Source organism: Mixophyes fleayi, chromosome 9 (assembly GCF_038048845.1).
Source record: "Mixophyes fleayi isolate aMixFle1 chromosome 9, aMixFle1.hap1, whole genome shotgun sequence".
Lineage (NCBI taxonomy): Eukaryota > Metazoa > Chordata > Amphibia > Anura > Limnodynastidae > Mixophyes > Mixophyes fleayi.
The window spans coordinates 26,739,795-26,767,719 of NC_134410.1; the positions used below are offsets into that span (position 1 = coordinate 26,739,795).

At 41.7% G+C, this 27,925-nt stretch overlaps 1 protein-coding gene across 2 annotated transcripts; it reads right to left on the minus strand.

Moving 5' to 3' along the window:
- Positions 1-4,888: 4,888 nt before the first annotated feature.
- ZC3H4 (zinc finger CCCH-type containing 4) lies at positions 4,889-26,053 on the minus strand. 2 transcript variants are annotated; one of them, XM_075187114.1, is made up of 14 exons: positions 25,594-26,053; positions 19,862-20,072; positions 19,582-19,692; positions 19,138-19,363; positions 18,512-18,660; positions 14,975-15,068; positions 14,769-14,887; positions 14,553-14,654; positions 12,200-12,313; positions 11,806-11,913; positions 10,061-11,370; positions 9,732-9,970; positions 7,729-7,962; positions 4,889-7,408 (listed from the first exon to the last, which is right to left on the minus strand). In XM_075187114.1, exons 1-14 carry the CDS (start codon positions 25,692-25,694, stop codon positions 6,051-6,053), a joined length of 4,476 nt encoding a protein of 1,491 aa, XP_075043215.1. In that variant the 5' UTR covers positions 25,695-26,053; the 3' UTR covers positions 4,889-6,050. The 2 variants fall into 2 exon arrangements, with proteins under 2 accessions (XP_075043215.1, XP_075043216.1); XM_075187115.1 differs by lacking the exon at positions 25,594-26,053 and adding an exon at positions 22,769-23,511.
- Positions 26,054-27,925: the final 1,872 nt, after the last annotated feature.

Here is a 27,925-nt window from a genome sequence, read left to right on the forward strand (position 1 = left end):
GTTCTTTAGAACACCCTCATACACTTTAACCCACGTATTTACCCATATCAAATTTACATTTCCTTAAAACCATTTACACAATCAGTGAAAATCTTTCCGTTGTAATTCTTTGTCACTGACCATTATCTAAGCACCTCTCTCACATTTATGATCTGTAGTGTTCATAATATGAGTCCTGCTCTGTTGCTTTCACCCTAATGTACACATCTAAATGCTCCCTCAACCTCCAAGTTGTTATAACACGGGCAACAACAGAGGGAATCTTTCACAAGAAATGTCTCAAATTATATATATATATATATAAACATTTTTTGTGGAAGTTCCTATTCAATGTAACTTTAGAGATATTAGAAGCCCATCAATATTCAACAATCAACAAATTGCTTGACATGCGACATTGACAACATAACAGGAGAAAGGGTGATGTTATTTAAAATAAAACAGAAGCGCTATCTAAACAAAAAGATTATTTTATTCTTACATTAAATCCATTTCTCCAAGGCCATCTGGGAGGTCACTGCTAACTTGGCGTTAAGGTGACGGCGAAGGAGCTTGGAACTTAATAGTTTAGGCTGGAAGACTGAAGCTCCTCCCCTCTCCATCTCCAGGTCATATATGGCAAAGCCCCACAGGATAGGGTATACAGCAGACCAATGACCAAACCAGCCACTGAACCCAGAGTGTAACTAGCGGGAGCACAGTGTCCTTCAGATGGAATCAGAGAAATGGATTTAATTTAAGCATAAAAATCCTCTTTTCTCCCTAATCTTATTTGGGAACACTACAAACTTCCAGATGTTCCAAAGCTGGCCCTAGGGAAGGGTATGCTCAGACACAGTTGAAAACAATACTTCAGTTCAAATCTAACATTTTTGGATGCAAAAACATGAAAACTGTAAAATCTTTTAAACATGTGGACCGCGACCAGGTTGCTGTCTGACATAGCAGCTCGGCCGAAGGCCCGTGACCGGCTGCTGAGGAAGCACTGACTGAGCTAATGAAGTGAAGATTTTCTGAAACTGGCTGACCAGAACTAGAGTAAGTCTGCTGAATAGTGGATACACCTGGCTGTCCTTCCTTTGCTCGTCGTAGAGAACCAGTCACCGTGAAAAATCGAGAAGGGAGAGCTGCACGACAGAGCCGCCAATTCTGAAACCCTTCTAGCTGAAGAAATGGCTAGAAGGAAGGTCATTTCCCAGGTCAAACTTGAACTCAACAGTCTCAAAAGTTGAAATAGAGAAAGTTGAAAGAACAAAGTTAAGGTCGCAAGGCACTGAAGGGACATGGGAGTCTGGATGTGTAAAACACTCTGCAAGAAGTTGTGAACCTCCAGAATCAGGGCCAATTTCTTCTGAGAGTATACAGAGCTGAAATCTAAACCTTAAGGCCACTGTTCAGAGAATCCTACAGAAAAAAAAAAAAAAAGATGTGAAAGCCTACAGGAAGTAATGTTGAACCATCTGCATTTGCACCAAATAACATGAGTCCTACACACACTAAGATAGTATCTTGCAGAAACTGGCTTTCTAGCTTTCAACATTGTATAACAACTTCAGACAATTACTTAGCTCTCAAGATCCTGGCTTCAACAGCCATGCTGTAAAGGCCAGACAACAAAGGTCCTGGTTTCAGAAATAGACCTTGTGAAACATAACCTTCCCATAGAGGAAGACACCATCCTGGACCTGCCACCATCCTTAGAAAGTTGGCGTACCAGGCTCTTTGTGGTCAGTCTGGAGCCATAAGGATCACCAGCATCACTCGCTCTTGGCCTTCATGAGTACGCGAGGAAGCATCCGAATTAGGGGGAAAAAGATAGATCAATCTGAAGTTCCAAGGAATGATCATGGCATCCACTAGGGACCCCAACTGATCCCTGTCTCTGGAGCAGAACATGGGCACCTTGTTGTGTCGGGAGGCTATCATGTCTACATCCGGTTGACCCCATCTCTGCTCCAACAGACCAGATACATCAGGATGAAGGAACCACTCTCCCAGGGAAAAGGAGGAAATGATCAAGAAATTCACTTACCTATTCTCCAACCTGGAATATACACCACTGAAATTGCTGGCACAAAGTGTTCCAACCATATCAAGTTCTGGAAGGACTCCCTTATCGCTGGGGAACTCCTGGTTCCTCCTCAATGGTATATGTATGCCAATCTCTGCTTTGAGATCCAGAACATCGATAGGAAGCTTTGCTTCTTAATTGGACCAAAGACCCTCTAAGCAAAAGTGCAATGTCACAGCTCCATATCCCTGATGACATGCGTTCAAACATTACTACAGTCCAGTCGAGGATGGTAAATAGTTGGCCCTTGTTCATGTTGTCCGCTGTCAACCACCACCTGAGACAGACGCGTCTCCGAATATAGTCAGGTAAGCTGAGAAACCAACCGAAGATTGCATTTCGACCACATTGTCAAAATGTCTAGCTGAAGCATCCAAACCTGGTGCATTGAACATAGAGCACACCTTCAACTTCATGCAGAGAATAACTGATGGACTACTGAGGTCCAGAAACCTTCTTGCCAACACCTGGAGAGTCCGTATCTTGTCATTCATAAGAAAAGACTCTACCCTGGTATCGAAGACTAAGTCCAGAAACACCACTGATTCGGAACAAAGTTGTATTATTGATAATTCAAAATCAACACATGCAATTCCAGTAACTGTCCTGTGCATGTAAGACTGCAGTAAGGGAGTGAAATCAACTTTGAGAAGATCGTCTAGTTAATTCACGATGGCGATTTCGAGATCTCAATAGGGCCGCCATGACCTCTTTGAAGACTTGAGGTGCAGTGGCCATAGCAAACGAAAAAGAACTACACTGAAAGAGCCCTGCACCGAGAATCCAAGAAGGAAGTAGCGCCCCTCTAAGATTGGAATATGTACATATGCATCCTTGATGTCTATGGACACTATAGTTTGTTGCCCTCAATGCCACCGATAACAGATCTTAAGAGACTCCATCTTGAATCTGTGCAGCGGAAGCTTGGTGTTCCAAAGACTTCAGGTTCAAGATGAACTAAAATTATTTTCTCTCTGTTTTGGAAGAAATCTAAGTAAAACTCATGAGTCTTCTGCTACTCTGGAACAGGGGTGATCAATCCTAAAGAAAGTAGAGAGGCAATGGTCTTTCTGAAATCCACCGGTTTCACCTTTTTCTTGGGAAGGTGAATGGAAACAAATCTTTTGGGCAGAGTCCCCCGAAGGACAACGATGTAACCCATCTTCATAATGCCTATGAACACACAGGTCTGAACATGAGGCTTTCCACATGGCCTACAACAAAAGAAGAGGGGCACCCAACCACTACCTTAGTTTGGTGGGAAAAAATCCAATCAGGCACTTTCTTTCACAGGGTTTAGGCCCTGGATGCTTGTCCACCCACATGAGGCATGAAATCAATGGAACCTTGGTCCCTTATGCTTAGACGCATTGACTGGGAGAATATGGTACCTTCCTCCTGTAGACAGACAAATAATTTGGTCAAGTGCAGGTCCAAAAATAACTGCACCTTCAAACGAAAGGACTTCCAAAGACTACTTGGACTCAAAATCTGCATCTCAAGACAGGATCAAAAGTGTCCGCAACTACAGCTAAAGCAGAGATCCTACAGCTGATTAATCCAGAGTTGCATCACCAAGGTATTACGCTTCTTTGATATGCTCTGCCAACAAGAGCAGCTCTAACCTAGGCCAGTCAGCTTGCAATCCCCCAGAAGCTGTCCAGATATTGTTTTCTTGGTCTTTGACTGCGAGAAGACAAAAGGAAGAGAGCAACTCTTCTCTTCTGAATAATGCCACCTACAGGCTAAAAAAGGATTTACTTTCTTCTCTAGGACAAGCAGGAAGTCTAGTCAGAAGTGTGCATGCCACAGTCAGGGCCGGATTAACCATAGGGCTAAGTGGGCTACAGCCCAGGGGCCCCGGGCATCCAGGGGGCTCTTGAAAGTGCTCAGCAGCAGTATTGATCGGTCGGGGGCGCCCGTGCCGCGATCAATGCTGCTGAGCACTTTAAATGCGGTCCTTCCCCGGCACGCTGTAGACTCCTTACTGAAGAGATCTCGCGAGTCTCACTCTCACGAGATCTCCTCAGTAAAGAGCATACAGTGCGCCGGGGAAGGACTGCAATGCCAGGAGAAGGAGGTAAGTGCCTTGGGGGCGGCTCAGCTCACCGGGGGGATGGCTCAGATAACGGGGAGGGGGGCCCTCACGGTGGAATGGAGGTCCCCTTAGCCCAGGGGCCTCCATTCCCTTAATCCGGCCCTGGCCACAGTCCTCCACTTCAAGGCCATCTGGATCCTGATGTTCATTTGGTCATTTTGGCACTTGGGACAGGTGAAAAGCATAACACACTTCTCCCCAGCTTTGGCCTTAGAACTGGTCCCTTTTTATAGGCACAGTATAAAATGCACAGCAATACAAAACAGTGACAGAATCTGACCTAGAATTATCTATATCTATAATTATCAAAGTCAAACTTCAACTTTTAATAGTGTGGATTTTTTTTTTTTTTTTTAAAACAATTGGGAATGTTGCAAGATGTCTTAATACAAAATCCACTTTTATTTTAAAAAAAGACTTTACCCAGAACAAAAACTTTAATGTAACAGCCACTAGAAGAATTGCTGGGGTATGGTGACATGTAGGGAGACGTTTAAAATGTATGTACTCTGATACCCCATATGTTGAGAATTCAGACTGGACAGATACCCAACCGTGCTCTCCGCAATCTCAACACAAAATCTGACGTTTGTAATCCAGATTCTGCTGCCTCCCATTGGTGTGAACTTGGTAAAGAATTTCTTGGAGGTCCTTAAAAACTTCACCCAATTAAACTAAACATTTTGATACACAACACAGATTCGATGGACAATTCAAGATCAGTATGAAAAATTCCATTTATTCTCTGCGTTCAGCCATTCACTGATATTTACACACAGACAATTCATAATCATCTAATACATGAACCATTTTGTCCCTAATACTTGAGAGTTTTATTTAGGCCTGTACACATGATGAGTGAGCTGGGAGTGAAAGAAGCAAAAATATTCAACACAGATTAACTGTCAGTTAACCCCGATCTTGTAGAAATGGCTATAAAGGCAAAAACGAAAACATAGGTGTGATCCTACCGTTAAAATAAGAGAAAGGATTAGACAGACCAATAGTGAGTAGTTTTATTCTGAAACTTGCAGTAGTTTTTGAAATTCTACCTACTTTAGTCTGTACACCACTAAGTGTTTTTATTGTTATTTTAAAGATAGCCAGTGCAAAGAACTGTTTATTATAGCAGTCATGTTTGTCTTGACGCCTATGTTAATTTTAGCCCATAAAGTTTCTTCTAGTCATTTGGGAATCAAAACCTCAGTTTCTTGAGAATATTTTTGGGGGGAGAAGGGGGTTAAATGAAGGGGTGTCTTTTTTTAAATAAACTCTTTACAATACTCAAGTGGCAAGTTTTAAGATTTTGATTATAAATACTTTTTCTGAACTTGCTACTCTTTGTATAATATAGCACATACATAAATGTGGTATAAAAATGATATTTATATATATAAATATATATATATTTACAATGATGTGTCTGTCCAGCCCTATCCAAGCCTCTCAGGAGTCCCACTGTATGGACAGACAAGTAGGGTAATTCGGGGGACATGACCAGCTTTCGGTACAGTAAATTAGGAACTAGCTGCCTCTTCACACAAAGTGTTCTCTGTACTGACGTGCACTCAACACAAAGAGATTGGATTTTACAATAATAGGAATCCATCTTTTTAAACTGTGTTTTTTGAAATACACCGTAAATATATGTATATATACACACACATACATATAGATGTATGTTTATGGAGAAAGCTTTAAAATAATGTACAAAAAGAAAGCATCAGTCACTACACAAGACACTGATTATTCATTAAAAACAGATTGCTGTTGGCTTTACAGTTTGGATGTATGTACAGAAGGATTAACATGAGCACTAATGGAATAAGATTATAAAAAAAATATATATTTAAGTTGTTACTGACACAGTATATATGAACACTACTGGCAGAAAGGAGATGCTGTAGGGTCAAATCCTTTAAAAACATCTTTAAGGGAACCAGCGTCCTGCTCACTGTCCTGTGTTGGGCTGTTCCCAGCGAAAGGGCTGACGTTGCCTGTCTTAGCAGCCTGCTTTACTAACCCATAGACGGATGGCACTGGGAGGTTATGGACAGCAGCCTGGCTGCTCTCAGAGGCAGCTGGAGTCTTAGTACGTGGCCGGTTATAACTGCTGTACCGGTCAGTGGCAGTCTCTGAGTTTGTTTTGTCAACATCCGCTTGGTCAAGGGCAGACTTGCGCACAAACAGTGGCTCTTTTGGTTTACTGGCAACTTTGCTGTCCAGTCCCTTAGATCCCGTCTCACTAGGAGCAGCCTCAGCTGAGGTCTTACACCCTGTTCTGGGATCATACAAACTAATAGTGCTCAAAACATTACTTTGGCCAACAGGCTTGCTCAGTCCCCCTGCAGTCAGCAGGCGAGGATCATAGGGTGCAATAGTTGGTGTGCTCTCAGCAGGAGGTATTGTGGGAAGAGGCTGGGTGGGTTCTGGAGGCCGAACAGGAAGCACAGGCTCGGTCGATTTTTGAAGTCGAGGGTCAGAAGGGGGCTTACGTGTTCGGGGGTCACTGGGTTTCTCAATAGGTGCTGGCACAGTGCCAGTGGTTACAGAGGCAGCATTGACAGTCTTCAAAATCCTAGACAGCAGTTCAAAGTCCGGCAGGCTAGGATTAGGCGCTGGTGGATCAGGAGCAGATGCACGCGGACGTGACTCCTGAGATGCTGCAGGGGCTGGACGGTTAAGTCGTGGATCAATTGCTGGCATAGACTGTAGTGCAGCTGGCACAGGGACGAAGTCGTGTTTGGGAATGGGCAGTGGAATAAGGTCTTCAGGACTCCACAGAACCGTCCTGGCAAAGCTTGGCTTCATCAAACTTATGTCCTTTTTGATATGGCTGAACTGCTGTAGCTGACTACGAGGGTCTCTCAATGTCTGCCCGGGTAGAAGTTCCAATGGGATATTGACAGGTTTATCCCGCAAGACCCTTTCAGTTTCTTCCTCATCTGCAGTCATTTTAACTGGCGAGTCTTGTTTGGGCTGGGGAGGGTGTCGGGTCGCCTCAGCTGGAGTGGAGTCTGTGTGTCGTGAAAGCCGAGGGTCACGAGAGAGACGAGGGTCTGTGGGGCGGTTGGCTGGACTCTTTTGCAATCGTGGGTCAATTTGTCCTCCTGTACTGATGTCTCTGGCAGGATTCTGCTGAGCCGCTCGGTTAGACTGTTGACGCAAAGTCTTGAGTATTGAGGTTACACTACTTCCTCCTTCCTCCTCATCACTGGAGTACCAGTTACCAGGATCACCTAAAATGAGAGAATTTATCATTCCATAGCTCATAAAAGAATAGTTCACAGAAAGCTTCAACTGCACAGTATACCTAGCATACACCACATCTTTAGGTTCAGAGAGGCTATAATTGACAAGAAGCCTTGAGAGCATAGGAAAAAGATTTTATATATACAATTTAAAAAAATATATATATATATATATATATATATATATATATATATATATATATATATATATATATAGAGAGAGAGAGAGAGAGAGAGAGAGAGAGAGAGAGAGAGAGAGAGAGAGAGAGAGAGAGATAAACTTGAAACATATTTTGATGTTCCATTACCTTCTTCATTGTCTCGGTCATGCTGGGAGCCTCCAGCTATCCTCCTGGCTTCTTCTTCCTGCTGTTTTTGTTGAATACGCAAGTACAGGGCACGCTGAGTAGACGGCAGGAAGTCAGGGATGTTACCTTTGCTGAAAGTGGATTGTACATCTATATCTTCAGGCGGCTGTTCTGGAGGAAGCTCGTGGTAATGGTGAGGTTCTTCCTGCATCCCACCATAGTCATCATAGACTCCTTGTAACAAAAGGAAATTATGTTACTGACAAATGTTTTCCATTTGTAGACCCAGGAACTGTACATATTTCATGCTAGTAAGTTAGGATAGGACACCTGTTTGTCTGTGTATTATTTACTGTATGAAGACAGAATGGGAATGAAAGTGTCGGAGTACAGAAGATGGAGTCAGAAGTCTGTGCTGTGTTACTATTTATGTTTCAGTAAGTGGACATTTTTAATTTGGATTGTGAATCAAACACAGGTACTCACAATGCTAGGAGAATGGACTTGTGTTATTTAACTACCCTATTTTGGGGACGTAGAATGGAAAGTCAACAGTGGAAATGTCTACATCAAAATCATAAGGTCAACACAGATATAAGGTCAGCCTGTAAAATGTGTGAAGGGTTGTAAAGTCGACAGTGAAAATGCCGACATAAATCACTAGATTTAAAATGGCAATACATAGTAAAAATAACCCCGGCAAGAAATGTAAAATTAGATATTTTTGCAGAGCTCTTAGGAGCTAGACTTGCGCTGTGTATCGGGATTTTTTTTATTTTGTTAAAGATCCTTGGATTACAGATGGAGACACTGGATCCAGGTGAGCAATAAAGAGGGTGACTGAGGGTAGTGTAGGGGTTTGTGGTTCTCAAAATGCCAGCATGTCCTGACAGCCATGGGTATGCCGGTGCTTGTAGCACTACAAGCGCCAGCAAGACCAAACACTTAATGGCAACCTAGACATGCTGAAACCTGTAGTGCACTAGAGACAAAATGGATTTTTACTATAAAAATAATTATTATTACCCCACACCCACCGCCCCAGGAATGTGGGAAAAGCCTTAGGGCTATTGGCAGGGGGCTGGTTAAACCTACATCCACATTTGTTTTCTTGAAACCAATCTCCCTAGGGAATCCAGCCTGGGGCTGGTTTGCATTAAGGCAGGGGAACTCCATGCTGCGGGATTCCCTGCTATAGTGCCACCAGCCCAGACTGGCAAAGCCTAGTTCTGGTAATAGTAGAATTGGGGGGGGGGGGGGGGGGGGGAACTCCACACTTATTGTCTAGGCTGGCAGAATTAGGGCTGGTTATGGTTTGTGTGCACCTTTCCCAACCCCCAATGCATTGCCGTTTTAAATCGAGTGATTTATGTTGACATTTTGACTGCGGACTTCACAACATTGTACACAGTTTACATGTAGACATTTTAACTGTGTCGGCCTTCTGAACATGTAGACATTTTGACTGTCTACCTTATGACTCTAGACATTTTCAAGGTTGACTTTTCATAAACAAACCCTATTGTGTGTCTACTTTAGTAGAACATGGGACACTCTAAAAGATGGAGCCTGCACAACAGGACTATTCTAAACATGTGCGTCCGTGTTCTGCCTCGTAACCCCCCTGACTGCATTTACATGATTGGATAAGAGCGGTAAAAAGGACCAAGAACCAAAAACTTAAAGATTCTGGTAGGGCTTCAAAGAGTGGTTCCATAATCAAACACTTCGTGTTTAGTAAACCCTCACCGCCCCCTCTTTTCCCTTACTTTCCAGTTTGTTCCTCTCCCTATTTCTTCTGTTTTTGCTTTTCTTCCTTTTCTTATAAAATATAAGTGTCATACTGTCTAATCTGGCATTATAATTTTGTTTCAGGGTTTGTCTGTTATGCCTGTCTTATATTGTGTCAACTGCTTTATTTAAACATCTGGATTTATGGCCTGTTTATGTAATGCACACCCATTATATATATTATATATAAGACATAAGAAGGGGCTACATACCTGTGTCTCCCATCATATTCGGGTCCATCTCCATACCGGGGTCTTGATAATATTCACCATAGAAGTCGGGGCCAGGTGGGCCATCGGCCATCATCTCAGACTCATCACCAGGACCATAGGGCATCATGGGGGGACCTTCATCCATGCCCATGTCATGATGCATAGGGCCTTGAGGACCCATAGGCCCAGGAAACCTTGGGGGAGGTGGCCCTGGAGGACCTCCTGGTGGACCAGGTGGCCTAAATAACAAAAAGATATAAAAATATATTGTTACACACTCAATCTCATATACACAAAGAAAATACCAATGTGAATAAGCAATAACTCACCTGACACCCAATTTGTGAGCCAAGTGGGCAGTGGGACGCACCACAATTTCAAATAGTGAAGGTATTTTCCGTTGGCACATTTGTGGATCCATGGGTCCAGATCCAGGAGGAGGTCCTCCAGACATTGGACTTCCAGGCATTTGATCAAGTGAAGGACATCCAGATCCAGGGCTTCCAAGCATTGGAACAGCAGATCCATCTTGCATTGGAGGCATGGGCCCCCCCGGTCCAACCTGCATTGGAGGCATGGGCCCCCCCGGTCCAACCTGCATTGGAGGCATGGGCCCCCCCGGTCCAACCTGCATTGGAGGCATGGGCCCCCCTGGTCCATGCTGCATTGGAGGCATGGGCCCCCCTGGTCCATGCTGCATTGGAGGCATGGGCCCGCCCGGTCCATGCTGCATTGGAGGCATGGGCCCGCCCGGTCCATGCTGCATTGGAGGCATGGGCCCTCCCGGTCCAACCTGCATTGGAGGCATGGGCCCGCCCGGTCCAACCTGCATTGGAGGCATGGGCCCTCCCGGTCCAACCTGCATTGGAGGCATGGGCCCTCCCGGTCCAACCTGCATTGGAGGCATGGGCCCTCCCGGTCCAACCTGCATTGGAGGCATGGGCCCTCCCGGACCAACCTGCATTGGAGGCATGGGCCCTCCCGGACCAACCTGCATTGGAGGCATGGGCCCTCCCGGTCCAACCTGCATTGGAGGCATGGGCCCTCCCTGGCAGGGATACATAGGTCCTCCTTGATAATGGGGCATCGGGCCTTCTGGTGGTAATTGATCACCTGGACAAACCTGCATGGAGTGCATTGAGCCTCCTGGCATTGGACCTCCAGGAACCTGTATACCAGGCACAGGATCACCAGGCATTTGTCCTCCTGAAATGGGGCCTCCAGACTCTGGACCACCACTAGGTGCAGGGCAACTTGGTCCTCCAAGAACTTGTCCATCCAATACCGTGCCTTCAGACACTGGCCCAGTGACACCTGACATACTTCCTCCCGATAAAGGACTTTCAGGCCCCTGCAAATCTGAACCCGGTCCTCCAGGAAGTGCGCCACTTGCAGCATTACATCCAGGTAGTGGGGCAGTGCTAGAGTTACCAGATGATGCTACCGATGGAGGTGCAGCAGATGATGGGGATGATGGATCACATGGCCCTGTGGAACCAGAAGATCCTGTTGGGACAGAAGGTGTAGGTAGCAGTCCAACCCCAGGTGGTGGTTTAGGTAAAGGATTTATGCCCTGTTTTTTCAGCTCCTCCACATCCTTTTCATCCTCTGCACCAGCTTCTGCATCCTCAGCCAGTATCTATGATGAGAGATAGAATACCTTCAGTACAACATCCATTTAATACAGAGAACCTCTTACATAGGATATCTCCACACAATATTGTAGGTAAAATTAAAATATACAAGTGACAAATATACATTTCTGTAATACTATATTAATGTACTATCTTTTGTTATTACCCTCCAATATATTACTATAAGGTTATGAGGCGTCAGTTCTGTGACCAGTATAGTAGAAAACAGCCTGCAGCCAAGTTAAAGGTTTACTTCTCAACTCTATATAGCTTACACTATGAGCTCATGAGCCTATACAACATCATAAAGTAGTCATAGACAAACTTATTTCAGTTAACACCAGCTAACTGCTGTAACAAATAAATTGTCACAAGTCATTAAGTAGACAACCAAAACCAACAAACCACGTTAGCTAACGCATTTCCAATGTGCTCAATACCTTATCCAGCAACTCCTGTGTCTCATCTGTGAGCGCCTCATGGGAGAACATGCATTCCTCACCATTGACGCAGTTGCCTGTCGTGTGGTACAGCTTACAAGGGAAATCATGTAAGAAGAGTTAAGGAAAATCAACTATTCCATGTTGTAAACCTGCACATCCACATTTATCTGTATCTAATTATGGCTCATTAATGTGCTAAATCAGTCCTTATGTACACACACGGGGATCCACCATGTAAACTGCCCATGCACCCCTCCCCAGTGGGAAGCAGTATCCCTTTGCACACACCCGTGTATGGAGCTTCATATCAACTACGTGTGCTTCCGGGATAAGGCTATTGGACATTACAGGTTTATCCATTATAAAGTCTAATTGTTCCACTGAAAAGGATATTGTGCATATATGGGCAGCTGTCTGCTCTGGCACAGTAACCCGTAACATAGAACTTGCAGAGTCCACGGCGCCTTGGCACCTCCACATCGTGGCTGAAGTTACAATGCTCCCCCTGCAGGAAGATAAAAGAAACAGTCAGCACACACATCCATGAGAAGACAAACATTAAAATAATTATACCACAGACAATTGGGAGCGCAACGGTTATAAATCACTTGAAGAATCAGAACAATTATCGAATGTTAAATAATCTAACATGAGCTGAACTGAGTTCATGATTCTTCCCTCCTCTCCCAAACACAAAGCTGCACCCAGATTGGAGTCATTACAGAGATAAATGTGACACACAATCATCAGCAGTTGTTGGAACGCAGTTCAGCCGTCACCACTACTCTCTATGAAACCAAACACCTAAGCCCATCTGACACGTGTTCAACTGGTTAATGCCTCCCACTCACCCCTTTTGTGATGTGTGATATCACACACTTCCTGTAATATCATACATAGAAATGGAACAAGGACATGTAAGGTTGATGGAAAAGGTGCAGACCTGGGACAGGGGGTAGTTAGGGCCCTGGATGTGTGAGAAGTGATCTCTGGAGTGGTTTCTACAACTGCTGATGTTTACCAGTTATAGTTACCTCTTAGAACACTACATTAGAATTGAGCTTCTGGTCAGAGTTAATCTGGGTGCAGATTTGCCTTTTGGAGGGGAGAAAAGACCACAAATTATTCTGGAGCGCATTTTAGCTCATGTGAAGAGCACTTCCTTTGTGAGTGAATTGATTTGGGTTCCTCTTTGTTCAAGTCTTAGACATTGTCATAAAAGGTACTGCCCATAATCACAAACTTCTGGAGGCCTTACTCACACAGGTCCACTTACCTCACAACCTTTCCTATCTTCTCCCAATTTCTTCTGCACGCCAAAACATTCACAAAAGCCAATAAGTCTCACCCTCATAACTGCTAGGTGTCGGGGACATACATATAGTGTGGCAGATACATAAACTGGAGCCCATCACCGGTATAATACATGACCGCTGTAGACATCCTAATAATTAACGCCACATAATTATACATCCTTTGTATTCTATGCACTGTCCTTGTTTTCAATCCGATCTCTACTCCCCCCACCAGTTATATTTCCCCAGTCCTCTCCTCCCCAGTTCACGACCCTTAGACATGTACTGTCAAATTGTTTGCTGTAGCTCCTTATGCCGTGTATATTGATTTTTCCCTCCTTCCTGCCCCTAAATATTCTTGCAAACAAAAACTGAATACAATATATTTCAAATAATAAATAAAAGGGTATTGCCAAGTTATGTTTTAATTCACGCAACATTCAATAGTTGTCTGTAATGACTGCTATGCAATTTGTAGCAGCTGCACTCCAAATTTTCCTTGGTAATCATTCTGTTTGGGTACAAGCTGCACTGTTATTTTGCAATTCGGCACATTCACAATTTTTAACTTTACTTATAATTCTTTGCATTTGTTCACTGGTTTCTTGGGGTTTTATTCAAAATAATACTACAGAAACAGATTACACGTCTAGTGGTGAAAAAGCAGCAAGCAATATATTGTAGACTAAACATGCTTAGGACTACCTCTGAAAATGAAGAAGTTGTACAGCTTCCAAACATACGTCCAAATCAAATAAACCATATATTTGCCCATAGGGATATACACTTACTACACTTAGTAGTGTTCACTATCTCTTTCTTGTGCAGACAGATACGAGCCATGAAAAGGTATTTGCTCCTCCAGTTTCTCTCACCCCTTCCCAGCAGCTTCGTATTATTTCTTTAACTCTACCCACTGCCAGCACTTGGACTAGTGATTGTCAGATAGTTTCTCCTGATTAGTGAAAATTATGTAGTCAGATCAGGATGAACAAAGGGGAGAAAAAAAGTTCTGCTCTAATTAAAAAAAATAGTGAATTAATTTGTGTTTTGGAGCTTTCCATTTCCATATACTATAGGTTGTTTTTACAGGTGATGTTTTCTGTTTGGTATTCTAGAAATTTGTATTTGTCCATTAAATGCTTAATTTTTCATTGCTAGTGGTTGTAGTGTAGTGTATACAATTTCCAATGTTAACATAGGAGTTTTTATTTTGGACAGACTGTAGGGCACGTCTGCCCCCAGAAGAAAGAGAATCCTCACTTTCCAGGAAGATACTGTTAGATACACTATTATATCTAACAAATATTCAAAGATAGGTAAGGAGTGTAAACTACAAATACAGTCTTATGTCTCTCCAACATACACTGGCAGAAGAAAGGTCACAAAAGTGGAACAAGTAAGCCTTTATAATCTCTCACGATCCATGCTGGTCCTATTTTTACTCACCCAGGTACACCGGCCCTCAACAAAGTATTTGCAGATGACTTTTCCTTTCTTGTCTGCTCGATGGTGAGGTTTCTCATAGTCATTTCTGTACATTCCCCCATCCTACCCAGGTAAAAAAAAGTGTCAAAAGACCCAAGCATGAAAGATTCATAATTATATGAATTGTTCCTCAAACTCCAGGTCACACCGAAATAACAAAAAATGTACACAACTTACTCCATCTTCTTCATAGTAATCATCTTCGTCGTTTCCTTTCCCTCTGCCTCTTCCTCTACCACGACCCATGCCTTTGAATCCCCTTCCACGGGGTCCTCGACCTCGGCCTCTATGAAATCCTGAAAGCCAGATACATAAATGTGACTAAATCCATATCTCTGCTACCCTCTACCTTAATGTCTTCGCCGCTGTATGAACAAACTCACCTCTACCTCTGCCTTCTTTAGATTTGCGATACTGGTTCAGCTCTTTGGAGTATTCATCATACTCTTCATCTCCCATCATCTCCTCATCACAATACTACATAAAACAAATGACAACACTGATCATGACAAGAACCAGAAAATTACCTTCCAAAAAGTAATTTAAATGTGAGAAACTGCAGCTGAAGCAGTGACCATTCTGCAGTTTTATCTCCACAATCCACTTTACAGCTTCCTAATGAGTCATGAAGATCAGTGAGGACATAATACAATAAAGTCAGGAATTGTAAGGGAATGGGACTCCTTCAGATCCTGACAACAAACAGTAAGTTAGCCAAGGTATATGCATATGGAGCTATTTTCTAGCACCTGTCCAAAAGAAATTCTAGTAAAGACTGAAATTATGACAATGGGGGAGATCTATCATAGCGTGAGGTGTCTCAAACATCCGCAGAGACACCTCGCGCTGACGCTACGGCTGGAATCTCCAGTCATTTTTCCACATACCCCCATAGAGATGCGGGGAAAAAAATGAGTGGAAATTCCAACCATAATTGCCTGCAATGTGCGCAGCTCGATGCAATTGAATTTCCCCCTACGAATTGTGTATAATACATACAGTGCACTTCTGACATGTACTAGCCTCTTAATATGGACTATTCAACTACAAAAACAACATAAAATTAATGGTTACATAACTTTATACTTTTGTCATTATTAGTAAAAGTGATTATGAACAAAAGTGGGTTTGTGGCATTACAGATTTGAAACTTACATCATCATCAATTTATATATCGCCAGCAAATTCTGTAGCGCTTTACAATTGGGTATAAACACAGTAATAAGCAATACTGGGTAATACAGACAAAGAGGTCTCTGCTCGCAAGCTTACAATCTATGGCTTACATTTTACAATGCAGTCTTCAGACTGAATTAGAACGATAACTAAATTTAAACCTCTTGTGAATCATAAGAACTGATGACAAATATCTGACATTTATTAAACTTTGTCCCTCTCAACCATTACCAAACATGTAGCACAGGAAACCAATAGGGTCACATAGAGATAATAAGGTATCCATGTTACTGCTAAATTAGCAAACCTATCATTTGCACTGATGTACTGTACATAAAAGATGCCATGAAACATACAAATCATGTTAAAAGTGTGATCCTTTATTACACAGATTCACATCATGAGGAATCCAAAAATTAATTAGCACAAATTCTGAACAGGTTAGTTATAAAAAGATGAAACTTTTATAGTAATTAAAAGAAACAGTCTGCAGGGAAAATAGAAAACTATATGAGATTAAAAACGTACAAAAATATTAAATAACTATAATTATTTGTTTGTGTTATTTTTTATATTCATTGGCAGTAATTTTATGTTAGTGTGTAGCATGTTTAGTAGCAATTGAATGGAATATATGTGGTTTCAAATGGATGTTTAAATAATGGCACTAAGCCCACATTCAGCCCATCCTACCAATGTCAGCCGCCAATCTTGTTGGGGGCACAAAAAACTCCCATGTCCAGCTCAGCTCGTTAGAGATGGTGGTGCTCTTAGCCTTATAGTTTCCCCTTATCCATTCTCTCAAAATCAAATTGTTTCCTGTTAAGGCAACACCAAAAAATGGCAACACAGATCCTTATATGCTCACCTGGACTAATTTATTTAACTTTGAGATTGGTATTTCAAAGTGCACACTGGTTTGGGGGCTCCTCTCCCTTCTTCAGGTGCAAAAATAAAATATAAATAAATATAAGTGTGGCATGTTTAGTATCAAACATGCTTCACAAAGGATACATTATCAGCCTATTACCAGGCTACACAGGTGGAGCACAATCCCTTAGCTAATGTTGTAGTTCCAAATGCACCAGCACCCTTAATCAAAGGTGGTAATTGAAATGCTATGGTGCTGCTCTATCTAATATTATCGCTGAGTCAAGACATTCAAGTGATTGTCTATTGTGAATAATGTGAATTATAAATACAGAGCCCTAAATGCTGACACTGTAGATGGTGCCATAAGTGTTGATATTGTAATAGTGCAGTCACATGCACAGACTAAGAACAATTATAGTTCATGCACAAGTCAACACTAGCTCTTAAATTGATTGTTATCTCTTATCTGAGATGATTTAGACTGCCTAATGAGCTAGTTCTAGTGCTCAGTTTTTTAACTGGTTTTAGGAGACAGCCAGTAAAACTACAATGGCTAGTTTGTGGTGGTGGGTTATCTATGGTGTGACCAGGGGGGCAAAGTGTATTCCTTCATTTGGACACACTGCTAAATCAGAGGAACTAGTTTACAATATACCCTGAAAAGGACAATAACCAGCAACCATTTTATCTATGTGACTTCCCCAGGGGTAACACAAAGCAGGTTTTTAACCACCAGATGGAAGCTTAAATAATGGCGCCAAGCCCACCTACAGCCGTCAACCCCGTTGGGGCCACAAGTGTCACCATTAAGTGAGAAGGGGCGTGTCTTTGTGTTCCTAGTGACCAGGCTGGGTCTCTCCATCTCAGCAGCTACAGATGCCTGAGAGGATTACATACTCAATGTGGAAACAAAGATCTGCTCACTGATGCAAACCAGGCTACATGCTACTCACTAACATATAATAAAGATGTACACTATTTTTAAAGAATATTTATACAATTTAGTTATATATAATTTTCCCTCTAGAATGTTTCTAAAGGTTAGGTTTTAACATCTCTGTAAATACCTTATTCAAAATACATGCAGTATATAATCACTGCTTGGGCTATATATTAATCCTTAACATACACCTATCACCTCAGACATTTCAACTTATATATTGAGTTTATGGTTTTAAAAATTAAAAAGCTTTTTACTGAGAGGAGGACAGATACTTTTATAAGACTTGTAAAGTTCACAGTCTAGAGTCCGCCCCACAGGACTAAGACAGAAAATTCTGCTCATTTCAATATTAGTGACATTGAAGTAGCTAGAGACGGTGGTTTTTATTCTCTTTTGGGTACATTCAAAGAAAACAGTTGCTAATATACTAAACAATAATGCTAGGAACTAGAGTGGGATTAAATGTCTAAGATGTCAGGTGCATTCAGCTGACACAATTCAAGAAGAATAACCACTAACACTGTTGTATTGTGCAGATGCCAGAGAGTGATACGTATTTAGTTAATTGTACTGACAAGATTTGCAGGCACCAATATAAAAGACACCCAAAAAATATATAGGCTGTACCAGATGACTACTAGACAATAAAAATTTGAATCTGCAAAATAAGCATGGATGTCTAACATGAGAACAGACATATTGCTTATGACATTGGAGCGGTTTACATTGATGGGCAGGGGCATGTGGTCACTGGTAGACAAGTTGTCACACATCGCTTATGGTTTACAGAATAGAAATCTGAGGGAAATTGTTCCTTGAGCTGTTTGTAATCCTACGTCATATAGGGGGGATATTATGCTTTATTCTGCTATAGTTACAATCATGTCACACATGTTACGTATATATAATGTTTCTATGCGCCTCTCACCTCCATTTCTTCATCATACATCTCCTCTTCCTCCTGATGATCCTCCTCTGAGAATCCTCTACCTCTACCGCCTCTCCCTCTAAAGCCTCCTCTTCCACGCATCATGCCTCTTCCTCGGCCTCGTATAAATTTACCCCTTCCTCTCATGCCTAGGAGAAAAGAATGGTTAGCCTAAGGGGTTACTGTGCTGGAGCTCTGTACAAAGCCAAATATATTTAGTTACTGCATAACCGATTCTAGCTTATTTATAAAAGTAGGACTTGTTTAAATTCTCTTTAGTTGGGTATAATGTTGTGTTCAACTGAGCTGAGGAAAAGTTATTTGTTCCTTTGGTCACAATTAACCCGTCCCACCCTTTAACAATGCAGGTCTCAAAAAATAAATGCAAATCTTTAAAAAAAAACAAAAAAAATGGCAGCACATCTGCGCTTAGTATGGAGTGTGGATTCTAAAGTTAATCTATATAGGAGCTATCTTAATACTGTGACGGAGATCAAATCTATGGATCACATAGCTGCAAAGATTCTTTACAAGCTTCCAGTGCCCACAGAGGTAGTAATTATCACAAAGGAGCATGATTATCAAACAGTCCATTAAAGTATTGAGTGTACATTTAGAATACTCACCTCTAGCACGATGGTTGCCCTCTTTGGCTCTTCGGTACAAGTTCAATTCCTTAGCAAAATCATATTCTTCTTTACTCATCTCGTCCCCTTCATCACCTTCATATTCCCCATATTGGTCATTCTCATAATCATCATACATGCCATAATTCTTGCTATCCATTTTAGGGTAGCCTTTTTTTTGAGGTGGGACATTGTGTGGTGGTGGAGGAGGGTACTGCTGATGCGGCTAATCAAAGAAAAGACAAACAGAGTTTGAAATGATAAACTGTATGAAAATGAAAGTGACAGTGATATTGTGTTTTCGCACTCTGCATTTATATTAGAAGTATTCTGCAAAAGTAAATAAGTGGTGACATATAGGTAGCAGGAAGTATATAAGCATGGGAAGAACATTTTTTGTGATAAAGAGTTTGGGTCAGTCACACAAACTATCACAGCACTCACTGGAGGGTATGACGGGCTGTACTCGCGGTATTTCCGGTGAGACTTCTCACTGGGGCTGAAGTCTGACTCATCACTATAATCCGAAAAGTCTTCACTGGAAGACGCATGACGCTGAAATGCACAAGAGAATATGTTTCATACACTAATCACACGCGTGGTTTCAAACATAATCATGATTTTTTGGTTAAATGTATAACTGAGAAATACAGAAGAGAAGAGGGTACAGCATAGATCCTGTTCAGCTACTATCGATATAGCATCACTCTACATCGTTATGTACCTTGTGCTTAGACTTCCTTTTCTTCTTTGCTCTCCTCTTCTCTTTCTCCTTTCTGCGTTTCCTTTTCATTCTGCGGTGTGATTTTTCATCATCTGACTCACTGTGATGCTTCTCCACCTTCTCCCGTGGAGCCGCAGGCTCCGATTCATTGCGGCCCCCTTCCTCACCTCCATCATCTTCAAGCTCACCCTCTTCCAGCTCGCCATCCTCCCTATAGAGGTATAAGACGAGGGAGTTCAGAAAATATTCAGACATGGAGGAGGATGTAATCAACAATTACCTGACATTCCCCAGGGAAACTCAATACTGCAAAATATCCTACACCATTTTGGTATTTCCTGGTTTACAAAGTACACAGTACAAAGGAAAATTGCTTCCAAAACAGTATTGGTATTTGAAAGAGGAAGAGTTTTAAACAAGTTGTCTAAAGGCCTAGAAACTCCTACTTATTAATTTGTGAACGTAATAAAAAATGCTCTTTTAAGTTTCAATCTAATACTCTGTATTTATTATTATTAATGGACTCTCCAATACACATACCCTATTTCCTATGATAAACCTTATGTACAACACCAATTTATGTCTCAATTAAAAGATCTGGGCCAGACCAACACATCACAACCAAGAGCTAAAGCAGCAGCAGCTGAATAGGAAGTCTATATATACTGAGATATCCAATGCCAATCATTGTATTTCACATTGAACCATGCATAGCTACCTGGAGCTACATGGCTGGTACCAATACAAGCATTCATCATCTGGAATAAATTTTATTTTTTGAAGCTGGAATCTTAATGTTACCAGCAATAACTTCAGAGACCATAACTTAAAATAAAGACATGGCTATTACAATAAAGGATAACACCAGTGAAAATATACATTTCTTATAAAGTCCTTCCCTCAACAAAATGGTAAAACTGACCCGTTCAGGTCTACCTAGACGATTCTGAAAACGAGCAGGACTCGTGCTGCCTCACAGACAATGGTAGTGAGAAGCCGAGTATGGAGGATTGGGGTGTAGTCTTAAGTTTCAGACATGGTGCAAAAATGCCATAGGGAAAGGTGTTTGACAAGGGGGGGGGGGGGGGGGCTATTACATTAAAGAAACTAAGACCAGAGTATGTTTGGGATTTCATAATCTTCCCTGGAGAGGAGAATGTAATGCCACTTGCTTATATATACCGGAGCTCATTTCCATGCATCACAATCTGCATGGTTTCTATAAAATATCCTCTCAAGTGTGTCATGCTGGGGTTCTACTCTATTACCACAGCACCCAGTTTGGATCTCCTTAGCTATAAACCTACATCTTCACACTTCTAGCATGTCTTATATAATACTGGTTGTAAGATCAATTGAGGTTTTCATTTTCAAATGGTGATGCTGTTGCTGCCTATGATCCCCATTATGTTGTCCCCTTTTTTAACATGTAAACATAGAAGACAACAAGCAGTAAACTACTAAAGAAAGCTTTACAACTAATAGAAAATTAGGCAAATTGTTCTGTCTCGTCTGAACATATTAAAACGTTTTAATTAGCTGCATTACAGCATAAAGAATTCTACAGAGAGGCGTGTCTCGATGGAATGCCAGGAACACTGCGCTTTTACACACAAGATGGGATTAAAGCACGGAGGGGACTGAAAGCTCTAACATGTAGTGCTCTGCGGCTAGCAGCAAGTAATCCATATACCGCTCACAGAAAAAAAATATATCTGCTCTCCTGAATACTAAACTTGCATAAGAAAAGAATCATTAACCAACTAAGGTCTCATGACATGGGAAACCTATTATATGCTGAATCACTGATAAAACCAGTATGAATGTGAGGGTGGCAGCATTAAACATTCATTTTGTTGCACAGAATCTCCTGACTGATATAAAAGTGAATTTATGAGGCTATACAATATGAAGCCGCTGATCCCCTGAAAAATGACTTTACATGTAGCAAAACAGATTGGATATCATCAATCCATACCAACCACACAAGTGGAAAACAACACCAGTATCTGAACTGTTCTTTTATAACATTTTCACAGCTGTGGTTTTAGACAAAGTAAACAGAAGCCATATACTGTCAGGCTCCAGCTTCATATGAACCTAGGACTGTGGCAGCAGCCAAAACGGCTGAAGCTATGCAAAGTTTTTCACAAGCTGATAACAAGTTTCCGCAGTTCATAGTCGCTGCTGATCAGCACAGAAAACACAATAGTGTCAGCCAGCATTGATCACGCTGCTATAACTCACAAAGGGGAGTGCTTACACAAGCTGGATACAGCCTTCAGCTTACACATGGTTAAAGCACAGAAACTACAACTACGAAACAAGTTATAAGGAAAAGCCTCTTCCTGATGTACGATTAACTCGCTGTCCTTTCTAGGTCACGTAAATAAAACCCAATATCTGTACTAAAGGTAAAATAACAATTAAATAGTGACAATTGCTTTTTTAGTCGTTTACAAATTAAAATATATACTGTGTGGGTGGGCATTACAATTCTGAGCCAGATAAATCTAGAAGTCTTAAAATGAATAGCCCCTGCAATCTAAAGAAATTAGCCTCAAGCTAGGCACCCACGGACAACTTTTAGGTGTTAGGTAACTGGGCTTTGTACCGTGCTGATGAGCTGTATCACTGTACATGCTCTCTATAGGTATAACAATTATGGAAATTACATATTTTTCTACAAAAAAATAAATGTTTGTTTTGGTGTAGAAATGGCAAAACATTTTTTTTTTTTTTACAGTCCATATAAATGAACAATAACCTTAATCTAGATGATGCAGGCATGCAATAGAGATACACGACATGTCACTGTGTTATGTGCTGGCTTATGATGGAAAAGTGAACATTTCTCACAAATGTTTTGCTGAGAAAAGACATTTCAGTTTGGGGAGAGATACTCACATCCTCAGTTTCACAGTAATAACAAATTACAGTTTTAAAGTAAGTTCCTGCTTTTCCTGTTATGAGGGAGAGGGGATGAAGTTACACCAAACAGATTCAGAAAGAAAACAAAAAAACAAAAACAAAACAAAAAAAACAGCTTGAAGGAAAGCGGGAGGACAGGACCTTAGAGGATGGGGCAATCGGGGGTTTTGATATTTTGTTGATGTTAGGTCTCGTTTGCAAAAACATTCAACAAAAAAGGTGCAGCTCAGGAGGCGGGGAAGCAGGGAAGAGAGAAGAAAGGAGAAGCTAGAAACTGGTTCAAAGGTCATCTGGCAGGGACGAGGCTTTACAGCTGCAAATATTAGTTATTAATATGGAGAGGGTGGGTAGACGAAAGCACTTGCCGTCCATTTATGCCATGTAAAAATAATCTAATGTTAAAGAGATGAGAGCTTGGGTTTCATACACAAGGAGCCCTGGGAGGGGTTCATTTCTAATACTGTTGGACAGAGAAAGCCCCTCCCCCACAATCTGCCATTTTACAAACAAAGAACCCAGAGAGAACAAAATTAACCCATTCTAACGTGGACGTCAAGAGCTCCATTATTGTCTAATGTTACAGGGCAAATATTTATGATGCAGAAACAAATGTCAACATGTCTTCTGCTCGGTTTCTAAAATCAGGTTTCAAAATTCCCTTTTAGTCAGTATGACGGATAGAGGGAATTTTTCTGGTCTGTTGTTTTCCAGTGACCCATCCCCCATAATAAATGTAGAAACTGGGCTTCAATTGCACAGCATTTCCTATGTTACATGCAGTAATGACAGTAAATGTAACACCATTTCAAATACATTACATCCACACAAACAGCTGTAGGAATGAGATCTTAGTTTGCAACAATTCAATAAACAAAAAGCTTCACAAATTTTACTCTTTTCTTTTAGTAATCTGTGCTATAAACATTTTAATGTCAATATGAAAACAGAGGGTACTAACGTACGATATAAGGTCTTTACTATAATAATTTCTTGGCTGAGGGTGACCTTATGACTCAGCAAAGGTGGCCGGCCACAAACACCGACTTTCAACTGTAATTTATTCATTCTTAGCTTTTTTCCCCCCCTCAGTACACGTTATATTTAAAATTACTACTTTGAAATGGCACAGCACTGATGAATATTTTGTGTGGTCACAAAAACAAAACATATTAAAAAGATACAACTATTCCCAGACACTGCGTGTGCAATACTAAAGCTGTGATGTGTTATGTATATCATAATATACAAAACAGATCTTTAATGTAGCTAACCTGAAGTTCACATCGCTCTAAACATACTACTACAACAGATCACAAAAGTTGGCCTGTCCCTGTGTGGATAAAACACAAGTATTACATAATCAGATTTTTCTCAATTTTTCTTTTGTTCTGTGGCCTTGCAGAATTTTTTTGCTTCCACTGACAGCCTTAAATTTTTACGATCTGCCTTTAGTATAGCAGTGATATTACATCACAAACTGCTCTGTGCTTTTAAACCCCAGGGGCAACCTCACTATGTAGGATTGCAAAGCCAATGACACAAACCTATGAGCCATCTTGAAATGAACCTGTATTCGCCATAATTATGGCACTATTTTTACCGTACTTTTCAACAATACTACAAAAATGTTTAAGTATTTGAAAAAAGGTAATCATAGGATTTTTCCTGGCACCTATGTCTCCCAGGAACTGTCTTAAAGGGTTCATACATGGGGATGGACATATGGTAGTGGTGCTCAACTCCAGGCATCACGCATGCCAAACAGCTCGAGTTTTCAGGATTTCTTTAATCATGTCTACTTGGCCAGGTCAGTAATTATCCTACCTGTTTCCAACAGAAATCCTAAAAACATGAGCTACTGGGGGTGCGCGAAGACTGGAGTTAAAAAACACTTCCATACAGGGTCCCTTGCATGGCATGAGTAGTGTAAAGTAGTCAGCCAGTCAAAAGTAAAGTGAAATATACCACACACTGGCCTCTGGTTTGCTGTTCTTTGAACACAAGGACAAAGCAGTCTTGCTTCTCTGAGCCATACAGATAAGTTGATGGAACACTTCGTGTCCAATTACAAATCCTTAAGATGGCATTAAAATACTGTACATGTGTACTGTTACCAGGATTGCCACCGCCATAAAAACCTTTATCAAATAATAGTTTAGGGATGAAGAAAAGTTTTAAAAAAAATATGTAAAATTAAAAAGCGCCTCAGTCGCTTACGCCATAGCGTAGAAAAGAGATCAATCACATCAACAGCATTAAATGAATACAACATTTACAAAAGGACGACCAAATAAAATTTTTTACAAATAAGAATTTCTGGCAATATGACAATTTCCAGAAAGCCCACACGATTGTCACACCACAAAGTATACACAAAAAAGCCATCAAATCACTTTGTCGTCTGACAGAATCACATTTAACTCTTTCCAAGACACTTTTAACAGATCATAAAGCCTTTTCCCCTATTGCACCCCCCAAAAAGGGTGTGGGTGGAGGGTAGCTGGTGGGGGCTCCTATAGGAATATCCCCCATTGCCCCACAAAATGACATTGTACTACTCTGTATTGTTACACATAATAATAACATATATAGTAGCTATGTAGTATACAGATGTATATATATAATATGGGGTGTCAGGAAGAAGAGACACATTACATGAACACTGACATTATAATGGCACAGATTACCTGCTGTGAGCCCCCCCAAGACCTGTACACACAAGTGGAGCCCCCCCAGCCCAGCCCCCTCCAGGACCTGTGGACACAAGGGTTATACTAGACACACAGACTCTGTTACTCGACCTTTCGGCGGGGAGGAAGAGGAGGTTGTGTTCATTTTCATGGTTTGATGTTGGGGAGGAGGATTCATGGACACTGGTGCCCTCCACGGCCATAATAACCATTAACTGTCTGTACTGGGCTTAGTGTCACTTGTGTACCCGGCTACATCACATGAGTCCACGTGTGGTTTGCACTGTAACACGGCGGGCAGGGGGTGCTGAGGGCGGATTTGGGGGGGTCTCTGGTGAGACGGTGGCGGTGGGCAGGTGGTCAGTGGAGTTGATATGAGGGATTGGGGAGTGGGTTGCGGGGTGACAGATATGGGGGTTTTTGGGGGGTGATATTCCCTGGCAAGAGGTTATTCCGTGTATCGTGGCGCAGTGAGGAGAATACACTGAAGATGGCGGCCGCGCAGGACTGGGGGGAGGTGGCTCTGGCGGTGATGTCACAAAAAAGCGAACCGAGGCCGCCGGTTTTCCGAGGGTGACGTCACCTTCGGTTGTTTCCGGGGAGGGTGGGGGGATGGAGGCGGGAATTGCCTGCGTTGTCATTGGCCGGACGCGTCCGGCCGCGTGGTACGCAGGAATGCACCAATGAGCTGGCGCCTAAGGGGGCGGGGACTGGAGAGATGGCGGGAGGGGATTGGGCGATGTGACGAGGGTGGTGCTGACGCCGTTTCGCAATGCACTTTGGTTCTCCGCCTAGTTCAGAACTTTGTACCAATAAACAAGTGTGACCTGTGTAACACTGTCCTGTATTACCACACCTCACTACCGTGTATGTCCGCGCTCCTCACCGGCTCTATAATCCTTAGCTCATGGCATATTGACTTGTAAACACCCTGTCAGTACCAGCATGTAGAAGTGTGCTGGAAGTAGTAGTGTGCGTGCAAAACGTACTATTAAGCACAAATGTTATACTTTGGCTATATACAAATCTGGGAGGAATGGATGCCTACCTGCCTCACACCCATGTAAATATACTGTCATCTGTCAGTGTGCATGTCCACCTACCTAAGACTTATGTAAACACCTGACGGTGTGCATGTCCACCTACCTAACACCCATACTGACATCTGACATTAGTGTACATGCACACCTACCTAACACTTGTGTAAATATACTGTCACCTGACAGTGTGCATGTCCACCTACCTAACACCCATACTGACATTAGTGCACATGCACACCTACCTAACACTTGTGTAAATATACTGTCACCTGACTGTGCATGTCCACCTACCTAACACCCATACTGACATTAGTGCACATGCACACCTACCTAACACTCATGTAAATATACTGTCACTTGACATCAGTGTACATGCCCACAGCATTGGCAGGCACATTCCCAAACTTTGCATTTGTGTAATAAACACTGAACAGGCAAATATTGCCACTTTGTTATTACATTTACAAATAGGTTAGGAACCACTAGTTTAGTCTACGACAACAGTTTAACACACATTTTATAAATTAATTTCCAACATTTTGGTTGCTCACAATTTTGACTAAATTTAAATCCATGGTCGCAATGAGCAGTTTGAGCAAATGCAGGCAGGCAGTAAATTAATGCAAACTTATAGATTATTTATTATTTTAATATTTATATATATATCCATGTAATAACTCAGTAGCATAAACAGTTTCCAAAGTCTACCGAAATGTGCCCATTTTGGATGAGGCCACATCCTTTCATGGTAGACCGTGCTCCATTAGGATACAGAAAATTGTTATGGTCCCTCAAAAATCAAGACTTACAAGTAATACTTTTTTCGGGCAGCACCCACTCTATGGAATTCCCTCCCTCACACAATAAGACTCTGCTCTGGTCTACAAACTTTCAAGCGTTCTTTGAAAACCCACCTCTTCAGACAAGCTTATAATATTCCTCAACCACCCTCTTAGGAAGAAGCACAGGAGACTCCTGTACCCTGCACTCATGCAGGATAATCATTGCAGAGCAGCCAGTGACCGGAGGTTGGTATAGGTATGTTGGAGGCCAGGAGGTGAGGGGAGAACCTCATATCTACCATCTGGCATACCTCTCAACGGCCAACTTAGTATATCTGATATCAACGCTTAATGGGTTTGTTTAAGTCAAATAATTCAAGAGTTTTCCTATAGGATGAAGCTGCTAAACTATATTTTCATAAATATTACAAATATGTGACTGGTGTTAAATTTAACATTAATGTTTAGGCATCTACTGACTTTAGGCTGAGAGAAGTCACATCAGCACATTCACATCAATGAACATTGTTTGTGTATGTATTTAATAATATACATGTCACATTCAGCTGGTAACTGATTGTTCTATACCAAGTAGTGACTTTTATATCAAAACTGGGTGAC

Excerpts from the sequence above, each read along its gene's own strand:
- ZC3H4 (XM_075187114.1), bottom strand. The coding sequence starts at position 25,694 with ATGGTTATTATGGCCGTGGAGGGCACCAGTGTCCATGAATCCTCCTCC. Across the intron at positions 12,314-14,552 it reads TTGAGGGCCGGTGTACCTGG|GGGGAGCATTGTAACTTCAG; the intron begins GTGAGTAAAAAT and ends ATCTTCCTGCAG. Across the intron at positions 11,914-12,199 it reads GCTGCCCATATATGCACAAT|GATTTCCCTTGTAAGCTGTA; the intron begins ATCCTTTTCAGT and ends CTCTTCTTACAT.